General features: G+C 45.1%; 1 protein-coding gene across 1 annotated transcript in view; it reads left to right on the top strand.

Annotated features, from left to right (window-relative positions):
* The window catches only part of LOC135572704 (uncharacterized), a 221,963-nt gene that overhangs the window by 92,244 nt on the left and 115,882 nt on the right, over window positions 1–13,837 (top strand). The window contains exon 3 of the mRNA XM_065021135.1: window positions 12,242–12,249. Coding sequence (XP_064877207.1) covers window positions 12,242–12,249 — 8 coding nt within the window. The remainder of the gene's footprint in view (window positions 1–12,241; window positions 12,250–13,837) is intronic.

Below are 13,837 nucleotides of genomic sequence, written 5' to 3'. Positions count from 1 at the left end.
GTACATTTACTGTCTAATTATTCACCATAAATGCATCATATACTGCATGGGCAACATTATCAATACATGTCAGTCTGAAGTAATGTTTTATAAACCCTGACACAAAAAAACCTTAGTAAAAAAAATACAGTTAAACAACACAATGTAACTCCAAGTCAATCACACTCCTGTGAAATCAAACTGTCCACTTAGGAAGCAACACTGATTGACAATACATTTCACATGCTGTTGTGCAAATGGAATAGACAACAGGTGGAAATTATAGGCAATTAGCAAGGCACCCCGAATAAAGGAGGGGTTCTGCAAGGGGTGACCACAGACCACTTCTCAGTTCCTATGCTTCCTGGCTGATGTTTTGGTCACTTTTGAATGCTGGCGGTGCTTTCACTCTAGTGGCAGCATGAGACGGAGTCTACAACCCACACAAGTGGCTCAGGTAGTGCAGCTCATCCAGGATGGCACATCAATGCGAGCTGTGGCAAGAAGGTTTGGGCTATATAAATCCAATCCACTACGTCCAGAGCATGGAGGCGCTACCAGGAGACAGGCCAGTACATCAGGAGACGTGGAGGAGGCCGTAGGAGGGCAACAACCCAGCAGCAGGACCGCTACCTCCGCCTTTGTGCAAGGAGGAGCAGGAGGAGCACTGCTAGAGCCCTGCAAAATGACCTCCAGCAGGCCACAAATGTGCATGTGTCTGCTCAAATGGTCAGAAACAGACTCCACAAGGGTGGTATGAGGGCCCGACGTCCACAGGTGGGGGTTGTGCTTACAGCCCAACACCGTGCAGGACGTTTGGCATATGCCAGAGAACACCAAGATTGGCAAATTCACCACTGGTGCCCTGTGCTCTTCACAGATGAAAGCAGGTTCTCACTGAGCACGTGACAGACGTGACAGAGTCTGGAGATGCTGTGGAGAACGTTCTGCTGCCTGCAACATCCTCCAGCATGACCGGTTTGGCGGTGGGTCAGTCATGGTGTGGGGTGCTATTTCTTTGGGGGGCCCTCCATGTGCTCGCCAGAGGTAGCCTGACTGCCATTAGGTACCGAGATGAGATCCTCAGACCCCTTGTGAGACCATATGCTGGTGCGGTTGGCCCTGGCTTCCTCCTAATGCAAGACAATGCTAGACCTCATGTGGCTGGAGTGTGTCAGCAGTTCCTGCAAGAGGAAGGCATTGATGCTATGGACTGGCCCGCCCGTTCCCCAGACCTGAATCCAATTGAGCACATCTGGGACATCATGTCTCGCTCCATCCACCAACGCCACGTTGCACCACAGACTGTCCAGGAGTTGGCGGATGCTTTAGTCCAGATCTGGGAGGATCCGCCACCTCATCAGGAGCATGCCCAGGCGTTGTAGGGAGGTCATACAGGCACGTGGAAGCCACACACACTACCGAGCCTCATTTTGCTTGTTTTAAGGACATTACATCAAAGTTGGATCAGCCTGTAGTGTGGTTTTCCACTTTAATTTTGAGTGTGACTCCAAATCCAGACCTCCATGGGATGATAAATTTGATATCCATTGATAATTTATGTGTGATTTTGTTGTCAGCACATTCAACTATGTAAAGAAAAAGTATTTAATAAAAAATATTTCATTCATTCAGATCTAGGATGTGTTATTTTAGCGTTCCCTTTATTTTTTTGAGCAGTGTATATTTGACAACTGACTTGATATCAGATGACCAGCCTGAGCTTGCAACTCCAATCCTTTTTAACACTACAAATGACTGATGACCAGAGATATTATGAACAGGTCATGTGAACTTTAAAATCTTCTGAAGCATGTTCCAAGAAGGGGCATTATGGGCAAAATATTTTTTCCCATCTCAGTTCTGGCCTTAGGAACAGACAAGGACAGCAGCGACTTTGAATGAAGACAATATTGAGTGACTGATCTGGTCAGTAAAGAACAACGGGAGTTGTCCCATCAATGCTGTGTACACTAAAGTTTACCAATGCTTTAGCCTCCTGGTGGAGAGAGAGGTCCATTGCACCATGGCATACAAATCACAGTGATGGGTAAGTGGTCGAGCATTTGTAATGAATCTTAAAGCACCATGATACACTGTGGCCAGAGGCCTGCATATAGACAATATCACCATAATCCAGCATTGATTAAAAAAGTATCTTGAACAAGATATTTTCTGACTAACATTGAAGAGCAAGATTTGTTCCTGAAATAGAAACCCAATTTCAACTTCAGTTCCTTGGTCAAGTTATCAATGTGCTGTTTAAAATTAAGCTTTTCATCTAGCCAAACCCCAAGATACTTATAGGATGTGACCCTATCAATTTTCTGGCCTGTTGAAGTTCAAATCTGCAAGTGACTCCACGTCCTTACTTTCAGGGAAGAGAAAACCTTTGTTTTCCTTTCATAAAGCACACGTTTCAATTGGAAAATTGAATAACATCAAAGGCCAACTGTAAGTCCTGAAAAGCCTACTCAATAATAAATGTGCTAGAATAAGTAATAATACATGATGTAATAGTACATGATGTCACTGTATGTCTGACTGCATCACTCCACTCAGAATGCTTCACCATTGTCTGAAGTCTTAATCTCACTGATCTCATATTCATGCTTCCTACTGATTGAGTCCACATCATCCTTGCTCCATGTGTATTTCCAGTCAGTGACTTGTCCTCTCTGTATGTTACATCTGAGAGTGACAGATTATTCACTGAATATCTGGGAGGATTTGGGGTGTTTGGTCAAAACAGCCATTGCCTGTCCTGCAAAAAATAAAACCAGCATGATACAATTGCTTTACACATGTTATTTTGAGACAATCAAAACACAAAAATTGTCTATCCAAAAACAGATTTAAAATGACAAATAAAACATTTGATGAAGCATTATGAGATCAAGGCTTGATCAAGTGTACAAATATCTACCACCATCGTCTTCAGAGTGTCCAGAGTAGATGTGTGTACTAAGCACTACAACACAGAAAGTCACATTGCACCAATATAAGCTTGAAATAAATAACAACATGCCATATTCATGTTTCTGATGACTAAATCCACCCTGTACTTTATTTTACAGGTGCAATCTGAGATTTCTACATTGATTTCTTCACTTTTAAATGAATCATAGAAATTCAAGTCTTATCCCATCATAACCCAAAATATATGATTATTTTATGACAATTATTGTAAATAATGTAGATGAATGAATATCCTTAGCCCCGTCCCTCAGCCTTATATACCACAACAAGTGGAAGGGTGTCATTTTTGTGGTTGTTTGAAGAGATGACTGCAGCTTTAAAAGGCCACTGACTTCCCATGTTCTGCACACAGAGAGAGTACAGAGACCAAGAACACCAAAACACCACTCAATAATCTCTTAATACAGTTTACTATAACTGTAGCGAAGGAACCCTCAACCATTTACAATAATCACAACTTGATAATACAACACATCCAACTCATCCAACCACTGAGTTAGAATCAATCTTTAGTTCCTGAGTGATGACCTGGTTAAGTGCACACCACCACACGAACCAGGTCTGCATGGCATCGGCTATACAAGCCCAGGTTCTCACAGAGATTCAACATCAATGTAGTGTGGCCACATTCTATCTGCAGACCATATGTGCTCCAATTTCCTTTTAGTGCCATTTTCTCTTTGTCAATAAAGGATAAAACACCAAAAACAAAAGTAAAGCATGAAACTGTCTGTCACGACTTCCGCCGAAGTCGGTCCCTCTCCTTGTTCGGATGGCGTTCGGAGTTCGGCGGTCGACGTCACCGGCCTTCTAGCCATCGCTGATCCACTTTTCATTTTCCATTTGTTTTGTCTTTGTTTTACACACCTGGTTTCAATCCCCCAATTACATGTTCATTATTTAACCCTCTGTTTTCCCCCTCTGTTTTATGTATGTTCGGTCCGTTATTGTGGGCTCGGTATAACGGGACATGCCCGCCCTAGATAGTCGACCATTAGGGTCAGGGCTAATTTGGGAGGCCACCGCTCCACTGGTTATGATTGTGCATGAGGGTCACAAATGTGGAATTAGTTTTTCCCTTATTTATTCTCCTATGTTTCCCGTAGTGCTGGGCCTACCCTGGTTGGCCTGTCATGACCCCACTATTTCGTGGCAACGGAGGGGTGGTCACGAGAGTGCTCGGGGAGGTGTTTAGGGGTTTCCGTCAATTCTACTACGGTGGAAAGTCCAGACGAGGTCTCCACCGTGCGCATCCCCTCTGAATATGCCGATTTGGCTCTCGGCTTCTGTAAGAAGAGGGCGACTCAATTACCACCCCATCGAGAGGGGGATTGTGCGATAAATCTCCTGGTAGACGCAGCACTTCCCAGGAGTCACGTGTATCCCCTGTCACAGGAGGAGACGGCAGCTATGGAAACATATGTCTCCGAATCCCTGGGGCAGGGGCATTACCTCATTGCTGAATGGGGGACCAGTGCGAATGCAGGGGTTGGCTGAGGCGGACAGGGCTGTTGGTCACCTGAGGGCTCTGTCTGTTTACCTCGGATCCCGAGCTGGCTAATCCGGATCCCTCTTTGGCATTCATAGTGGAGGTGGATGCGTCCGAGACTGGGATAGGAGCCGTGCTCTCTCAGCGGGTACGCCACCAAAGCTCCGCCCCTGTGCTTTCTTTTCGAGGAAGCTAAGCCCTGCGGAGCGAAACTACGATGGGGGGGATCGGGAGCTGTTGGATGTTGTCAAGGCTCTGCAGGTGTGGATACATGAGGGGGCTAAACACCCTTTTCTCATCTGGACTGACCACCGCAATCTGGAGTACATCCGGGTGGCGAGGAGACTGAACCTTCACCAGGAAAGGTGGGCAATGTTCTTTACCTGTTTTGTTTTCACCCTGTCCTACAGACCAGGTTCCCAGAATGCTAAGGCAGACACACTGTACCGGAGTCTCTGTGGCGCAATTGGTTAGCGCGTTAGTCTGTTAATCTGAAGGTTGGTGCTTCGACACCACCCATAGATGACATTTTTCAGATTGTGGAGATGTGAACTGACCCTTCCTGACTTGGCGTGAGCTTCCATGAGACTTTGGCCTGCTGAGGGTCAGTATAACCACAAGTCTCTGTGGTGCAATTGGTTGGCGCGTTAGACTCTTAATTTAAGAGTTGGTGATTTGAGCCCAGGGATGCTGTGTTTCTGTTTCTAGTGATATGGAAGACCTTCCTGGCCTTACAGTAAGCTTGCTTTTGACCTGCTGTGTTTCCTGTTGTCACATGTGATTGGTGTGTTGTTGAACATGAAAGATGACAAGTTACTATACCTACTGGTAAAATGGCTGTCATTGGTCTTTGATCTTCTGTTACTCAATAGCTTGATCATTCTGTGTTCTCCAAGGAACATATAATTTATTCTTATTATTCTGGCTGGTATGACAACGTAAATGATGTCAATCTGGCATGAAAAACCTTAGCATTTATATTTATCTCGCGAGAAGGACAATGTTGGTCCAGTGTGTTTGTGTGTATATGTACGCCTATACGTCATGAAAGTGACTAGCCACTTCATCATTCTTCCGGAGTCAGTCCCCTAATTATTTTGAATGGGCTTGGCGATTATATATTACGTTTGTGAAAATGCAGTTGTTTAAAATATATATTTATCAGAATATATTTGTGATTGCGGCTGAATTTACTCCTGCCAGATGCCTTTTAATATAATGTTGCGCTGACGAACATTGCACTACATTTTTTCCCTTTTAAGGCCATTCAAAAAGCTAACAAAAATTCAAAAAGCTAACAAACATTAGAAAACTACAGGTCTACTTCCAATTGAAAATGTTGCTGCACAGTTTGTTGTGCTTTTGATGCACGTTAACACAACCATTGGAACAAAGTGTTGTTGTTTCGTAAACTCCATGTTCAGTTGGATGAGAGCACGAATGGCCAGTGATCAAGCGTCAGGATCAATTACACCACAAGTCTCTGTGGTGCAATTGGTTAGCGCGCTAGACTGTTAATCTAAAGGTTGGTGGTTCGAGCACACCCAGGGACGACAGTTCTCAGTTTGTTTTGCTCCATGATGTGGATATGACAAGTCTCTGTGGTGGAATAGGTTGGCGCGTTAGACTGTTAATTTAAAAGTTGGTGATTTGAGCCCACCCAGGGAAGCTTTCTTTCTGTTTCTAGTGATATGGAAGACCCTCCTGGCTTTACAGTAAGCTTGCTTTTGACCTGCTGTGTTTCCTGTTGTCACATGTGATTGGTGTGTTGTTGTTTTTTTTTTTTTTTTCACCTTTATTTAACCAGGTAGGCTAGTTGAGAACAAGTTCTCATTTGCAACTGCGACCTGGCCAAGATAAAGCATAGCAGTGTGAACAGACAACACAGAGTTACACATGGAGTAAACAATTAACAAGTCAATAACACAGTAGAAAAAATGGGCAGTCTATATACAATGTGTGCAAAAGGCATGAGGAGGTAGGCGAATAATACAATTTTGCAGATTAACACTGGAGTGATAAATGATCAGATGGTCATGTACAGGTAGAGATATTGGTGTGCAAAAGAGCAGAAAAGTAAATAAATAAAAAAAAACAGTATAAAAACAGTATGGGAATGAGGTAGGTGAAAATGGGTGGGCTATTTACCAATAGACTATGTACAGCTGCAGCGATCGGTTAGCTGCTCGGATAGCTGATGTTTGAAGTTGGTGAGGGAGATAAAAGTCTCCAACTTCAGCGATTTTTGCAGTTCGTTCCAGTCACAGGCAGCAGAGTACTGGAACGAAAGGCGGCCAAATGAGGTGTTGGCTTTAGGGATGATCAGTGAGATACACCTGCTGGAGCGCGTGCTACGGATGGGTGTTGCCATCGTGACCAGTGAACTGAGATAAGGCGGAGCTTTACCTAGCATGGACTTGTAGATGACCTGAGCCAGTGGGTCTGGCGACGAATATGTAGCGAGGGCCAGCCGACTAGAGCATACAAGTCGCAGTGGTGGGTGGTATAAGGTGCTTTGGTGACAAAACGGATGGCACTGTGATAGACTGCATCCAGTTTGCTGAGTAGAGTGTTGGAAGCCATTTTGTAGATGACATCGCCGAAGTCGAGGATCGGTAGGATAGTCAGTTTTACTAGGTAAGCTTGGCGGCGTGACTGAAGGATGCTTTGTTGCGGAATAGAAAGCCGACTCTTGATTTGATTTTCGATTGGAGATGTTTGATGTGAGTCTGGAAGGAGAGTTTGCAGTCTAGCCAGACACCTAGGTACTTATAGATGTCCACATATTCAAGGTCGGAACCATCCAGGGTGGTGATGCTAGTCGGGCATGCGGGTGCAGGCAGCGATCGGTTGAAAAGCATGCATTTGGTTTTACTCGCGTTTAAGAGCAGTTGGAGGCCACGGAAGGAGTGCTGTATGGCATTGAAGCTCGTTTGGAGGTTAGATAGCACAGTGTCCAATGACGGGCCGAAAGTATATAGAATGGTGTCGTCTGCGTAGATGTGGATCAGGGAATCGCCCGCAGCAAGAGCAACATCATTGATATATACAGAGAAGAGAGTCGGCCCGAGAATTGAACCCTGTGGCACCCCCATAGAGACTGCCAGAGGACCGGACAGCATGCCCTCCGATTTGACACACTGAACTCTGTCTGCAAAGTAATTGGTGAACCAGGCAAGGCAGTCATCCGAAAAACAGAGGCTATTGAGTCTGCCGATAAGAATATGGTGATTGACAGAGTCGAAAGCCTTGGCGAGGTCGATGAAGACGGCTGCACAGTACTGTCTTTTATCGATGGCGGTTATGATATCGTTTAGTACCTTGAGTGTGGCTGAGGTGCACCCGTGACCGGCTCGGAAACCAGATTGCACAGCGGAGAAGGTACGGTGGGATTCGAGATGGTCAGTGACCTGTTTGTTGACTTGGCTTTCAAAGACCTTAGATAGGCAGGGCAGGATGGATATAGGTCTATAACAGTTTGGGTCCAGGGTGTCTCCCCCTTTGAAGAGGGGGAAGACTGCGGCAGCTTTCCAATCCTTGGGGATCTCAGACGATATGAAAGAGAGGTTGAACAGGCTGGTAATAGGGGGTTGCGACAATGGCGGCAGATAGTTTCAGAAATAGAGGGTCCAGATTGTCAAGCCCAGCTGATTTGTACGGGTCCAGGTTTTGCAGCTCTTTCAGAACATCTGCTACCTGGAGAACCTGGAGAGGCTTGGGCGAGGCGCTGCGGGGGGGGCGGAGCTGTTGGCCGAGGTTGGAGTAGCCAGGCGGAAGGCATGGCCAGCCGTTGAGAAGTGCTTATTGAAGTTTTCGATAATCATGGATTTATCGGTGGAGACCGTGTTACCTAGCCTCAGTGCAGTGGGCAGCTGGGAGGAGGTGCTCTTGTTCTCCATGGACTTCACAGTGTCCCAGAACTTTTTGGAGTTGGAGCTACAGGATGCAAACTTCTGCCTGAAGAAGCTGGCCTTAGCTTTCCTGACTGACTGCGTGTATTGGTTCCTGACTTCCCTGAACAGTTGCATATCACGGGGGCTATTCGATGCTATTGCAGTCCGCCACAGGATGTTTTTGTGCTGGTTGAGGGCAGTCAGGTCTGGAGTGAACCAAGGGCTGTATCTGTTCTTGGTTCTGCATTTTTTGAACGGAGCATGCTTATCTAAAATGGTGAGGAAGTTACTTTTAAAGAATGACCAGGCATCCTCAACTGACGGGATGAGGTCAATGTCCTTCCAGGATACCCGGCCAGGTCGATTAGAAAGGCCTGCTCACAGAAGTGTTTTAGGGAGCGTTTGACAGTGATGAGGGGTGGTCGTTTGACTGCGGCTCCGTGGCGGATACAGGCAATGAGGCAGTGATCGCTGAGATCCTGGTTGAAGACAGCGGAGGTGTATTTGGAGGGCCAGTTGGTCAGGATGACGTCTATGAGGGTGCCCTTGTTTACAGAGTTAGGGTTGTACCTGGTGGGTTCCTTGATGATTTGAGTGAGATTGAGGGCATCTAGCTTAGATTGTAGGACTGCCGGGGTGTTAAGCATATCCCAGTTTAGGTCACCTAACAGAACAAACTCTGAAGCTAGATGGGGGGCGATCAATTCACAAATGGTGTCCAGGGCACAGCTGGGAGCTGAGGGTGGTCGGTAGCAGGCGGCAACAGTGAGAGACTTATTTCTGGAGAGAGTAATTTTCAAAATTAATAGTTCGAACTGTTTGGGTATGGACCTGGACAGTATGACATTACTTTGCAGGCTATCTCTGCAGTAGACTGCGACTCCGCCCCCTTTGGCAGTTCTATCTTGACGGAAGATGTTATAGTTGGGTATGGAAATCTCTGAATTTTTGGTGGCCTTCCTGAGCCAGGATTCAGACACGGCAAGGACATCAGGGTTAGCAGAGTGTGCTAAAGCAGTGAGTAAAACAAACTTAGGGAGGAGGCTTCTGATGTTGACATGCATAAAACCAAGGCTTTTTCGATCACAGAAGTCAACAAATGAGGGTACCTGGGGACAAGCAGGGCCTGGGTTTACCTCCACATCACCCGCGGAACAGAGAAGGAGTAGTATGAGGGTGCGGCTAAAGGCTATCAAAACTAGTCGCCTAGAGCGTTGGGGGCAGAGGATAAGAGGAGCAGGTTTCTGGGCATGGTAGAATATATTCAGGGCATAATGCGCAGACAGGGGTATGGTGGGGTGCGGGTACAGCGGAGGTAAGCCCAGGCACTGGGTGATGATGAGAGAGGTTGTATCTCTGGACATGCTGGTTGTAATGGGTGAGGTCACCACATGTGTGGGAGGTGGGACAAAGGAGGTAACAGGGGTATGCAGAGTGGATCTAGGGGCTCCATTGTGAACTAAAACAATGATAACTAACCTGAACAACAGTATACAAGGCATATTGACATTTGCGAGAGACATACAGCGAGGCATACAGTAATCACAGGTGTTGAATTGGGAAAGCTAGCTAAAAACAGTAGGCGAGGCTAATCAGCTAGCACAACAAACAGCAGGTAAAATGGCGTTGACTAGGCAACTCAATGACAGATAAAACAAACAAGCAAAATGGAGTACCGTGATTAATGGACAGTCCAGCGTGCGTCAGCTATGTAGCCAAGAGATCAATGTCCAGGGGGCAGCGGTGGATGGGCAGGGAAGCTGGGCTGGCGAGTGTTATCCAGGTTAAAAAAAAAAAAAATTTAAACTGACAAATGACTAAATAGCTTATAGCTAGTTAGCTGGTTAGCATCTGGAGGTTCTTGAGTGTGTCATAAAAATAAAATTTAAATTAAAAGTAATAGCGATTCCGTATCACGTTGGGTGAGGCAGGTTTCCGGAAGGTATAAACAAATTAAAATCAAAAAGAGATAGAAAGTAAATGGGTTCAGAGAGTGTTTGGGGCGCGGTGATGCAGACGGTTAGCAGGCCTGTGCTAACAAGCTAACAGTTCGTAGGCCCGGGCTAGACAAGGTAGCAGCTAGCGGACCAGAGCTAGACAAGCTAGCCGTTAGCAGGCCGAATTAGCAGGCAGGGAGATAGCGAGGGCTAGAGAGTTAACCTTTGGGGGACGTCGCGATGGGGTGAGTCTGTTTATTCCTCTTCATGCGGTGACATCGACAGACCGGTCGTGGGCCCGGGTAATTGTAGCCCAGGAGTATGCTACAGGTGCTCTAGTACGCTAGGTGAGCTGGAGACACAGCGATTCAGAAAGCTCGCGGGCCTTGGCCAGCAGATGGACCTTTGGCGATGTCGCAACGGAAAAGCCTGTTGAAACCACCTCGGACGATTATGTCGGCGGACCAGTCGTGGTGGATCGGCGGGGCTCCGTGTCGGCAGTAAAGGGTCCAGGCCAATTGGCAAAAGAGTTATTGTTGGACCTCTTCGGCTAGTCGGGAGATGGTTAGCTTTGAAGACCGCTAGATGGGCTTAGCTCGAGGCTAGCTCAAGGCTAACTGGTGCTTGCTTTGGGACAGAGACGTTAGCCAGGAGTAGCCACTCGGATTGCAGCTAGCTAGTTGCGATGATCCGGTGTAAAGGTTCAGAGCTTGCGGTAGGAATCCGGAGATGTGGTAGAGAAAAAGCAGTCTGATATGCTCTGGGTTGATGTCGCGCTGGTGTCCTGGTTAGCTTTGAAGACCGCTAGCAGTGGCTAACTGAGTACTAGCTAGTTAGCTGGCTAGCTTCTGATGGGGGTTCGGTTCTAGAGTATAGAAAAAGCAGATCCGTACCACATTGGGTGATGCGGGTTGCAGGAGAGTAAATTCAGCCTGTAGTTGGAAAGTGAGATTAAAATATGTACGAAATATATACAGAAAGAAAAACAAAAAGAAAAAACGAGGAAAACTATATTTACACCAGACAGGCCAGGACAAGACAAAACACACGTCCGACTGCTACGCCATCTTGGAACTCTCTTGTTCATGTTGTTGAACATGAAAGATGACAACTTACTATACCTACTGGTAAAATGGCTGTCAATGGTCTTTGATCTTCTGTTACTCAATAGCTTGATCATTCTGTGTTCTCCAAGGAACATATAATTTATTCTTATTAATCTGGCTGGTATGACAACGTAAATGATGTCAATCTGGCATGAAAAACCTTAGCATTTATATTTATCTCGCGAGAAGGACAGTGTTGGTCCAGTGTGTTTGTGTGTATATGTACGCCTATACGCCATGAAAGTGACTAGCCACTTCATCATTCTTCCGGAGTCAGTCCCCTAATTATTTTGAATGGGCTTGGCGGTTATATATTACGTTTGTGAAAATGCAGTTGTTTAAAATATATATTTATCAGAATATATTTGTGATTGCGGCTGAATTTACTCCTGCCAGATGCCTTTTAATATAATGTTGCGCTGACCAACATTGCACTACATTTTTGTCCTTTTAAGGCCATTCAAAAAGCTAACAAACATTAGAAAACTACAGGTCTACTTCCTTGAAAATGTTGCTGCACTTTTGATGCACGTTAACACAACCATTGGAACAAAGTGTTGTTGTTTCGTAAATTCCATGTTCAGTTGGATGAGAGCACGAATGGCCAGCGATCAAGCGTCAGGGTCAATTACACCACAAGTCTCTGTGGCGCAATTGATTAGCGCATTAGACTGTCAATTTCAAGGTTGGTGTTTCGAGCCCACGCAGGGACGACAGTTCTCAGTTTGTTTTGCTCCATGATGTGGATATGACAAGTCTCTGTGGTGGAATAGGTTGGCGCGTTAGACTGTTAATTTAAAAGTTGGTGATTTGAGCCCACCCAGGGATGCTGTCTTTCTGTTTCTAGTGATATGGAAGACCTTCCTGTTCTTACAGTAAGCCTGCTTTTGACCTGCTGTGTTTCCTGTTGTCACATGTGATTGGTGTGTTGTTGAACATGAAAGATGACAAGTTACTATACCTACTGGTAAAATGGCTGTCAATGGTCTCTGATCTTCTGTTACTCAATAGCTTGATCATTCTGTGTTCTCCAAGGAACATATAATTTATTCTTATTAATCTGGCTGGTATGACAACGTAAATGATGTCAATCTGGCATGAAAAACCTTAGCATTTATATTTATCTCGCGAGAAGGACAATGTTGGTCCAGTGTGTTTGTGTGTATATGTACGCCTATACGCCATGAATGTGACTAGCCACTTCATCATTCTTCCGGAGTCAGTCCCCTAATTATTTTGAATGGGCTTGGCGATTATATATTACGTTTGTGAAAATGCAGTTGTTTAAAATATATATTTATCAGAATATATTTGTGTTAGAGGAAATTATGGTTGAAATGACTAATTATGTATACATTCCAATCAGAACTGACTAGTCCAAATGCTATAATGTACTGTACATGTGAATTTTCTCTCTTGCTCCCATTCCCAATTGTATATAATGTAGTCAGGAGTATAGTAACAATGAAGGTCTGTTCCTTAGTTCATTCAGTTGTACAAATCTCCAGGTGGCGGAAACGGCCCATCTCCAGATTGTCTAGAATGTTGATTTATACTGACTGGCCTTGACTTCATGCTGATAACGCGAAGGCTCGAGAGCTAGAGGGCCCCTCTACCTTGTGAAATAGATAGAACGTTTAGAAAACGCTGACGTCATTTTCAGTTTATAACCTGTGGAAATATGTGTATGTGGCAGTACTCACTTGAAATAAATGCTGTTACCTTTGGCATTTAAGACTGGTCTCAATCAACTTCATGCATAATTAATGAACTTACAACTCATTAATTAATTAGAATGAGTGCGAATCTGTTTTGGCTATAAAACATACAGGAATTTAGTAATTCCATTAATAATTTGTGATTGCGGCTGAATTTACTCCTGCCAGATGCCTTTTAATATAATGTTGCGCTGACGAACATTGCACTACATTTTTGCCCTTTTAAGGCCATTCAAAAAGCTAACAAACATTAGAAAACTACAGGTCTACTTCCTGGAAAATGTTGCTGCAATTTTGATGCACGTTAACACAACCATTGGAACAAAGTGTTGTTGTTTCGTAAACTCCATGTTCAGTTGGATGAGAGCACAAATTGGCCAGTGATCAAGCGTCAGGGTCAATTACACAACAAGTCTCTGTGGCGCAATTGGTTACCGTGTTAGACTGTTAATCTAAAGGTTGGTGGTTAGACCCCACCCAGAGACGACAGTTCTCAGTTTGTTGTGCTCCATGATGTGGATGTGACATCCTGAACCTATAATGAGATTCCGGTTATTTTACCCTGCTGATGGTCAAACCATTGGAACAAAGTGTTGTTGTTTTGTAAACTCCATGTTCAGTTGGATGAGAGCACGAATGGCCAGCGATCAAGCGTCAGGGTCAATTACAACACAAGTCTCTGTGGCGCAATTGGTTAGCGTGTTAGACTGTTAATCTAAAGGTTGGTGGTCGAGCT

This window comes from Oncorhynchus nerka, linkage group LG8 (genome assembly GCF_034236695.1).
Source record: "Oncorhynchus nerka isolate Pitt River linkage group LG8, Oner_Uvic_2.0, whole genome shotgun sequence".
In the NCBI taxonomy this organism is placed as follows: Eukaryota; Metazoa; Chordata; class Actinopteri; order Salmoniformes; family Salmonidae; genus Oncorhynchus; species Oncorhynchus nerka.
The sequence above is the reverse complement of the archived record's forward strand: the minus strand, read 5'-3'. Positions and strand labels throughout refer to the sequence as shown.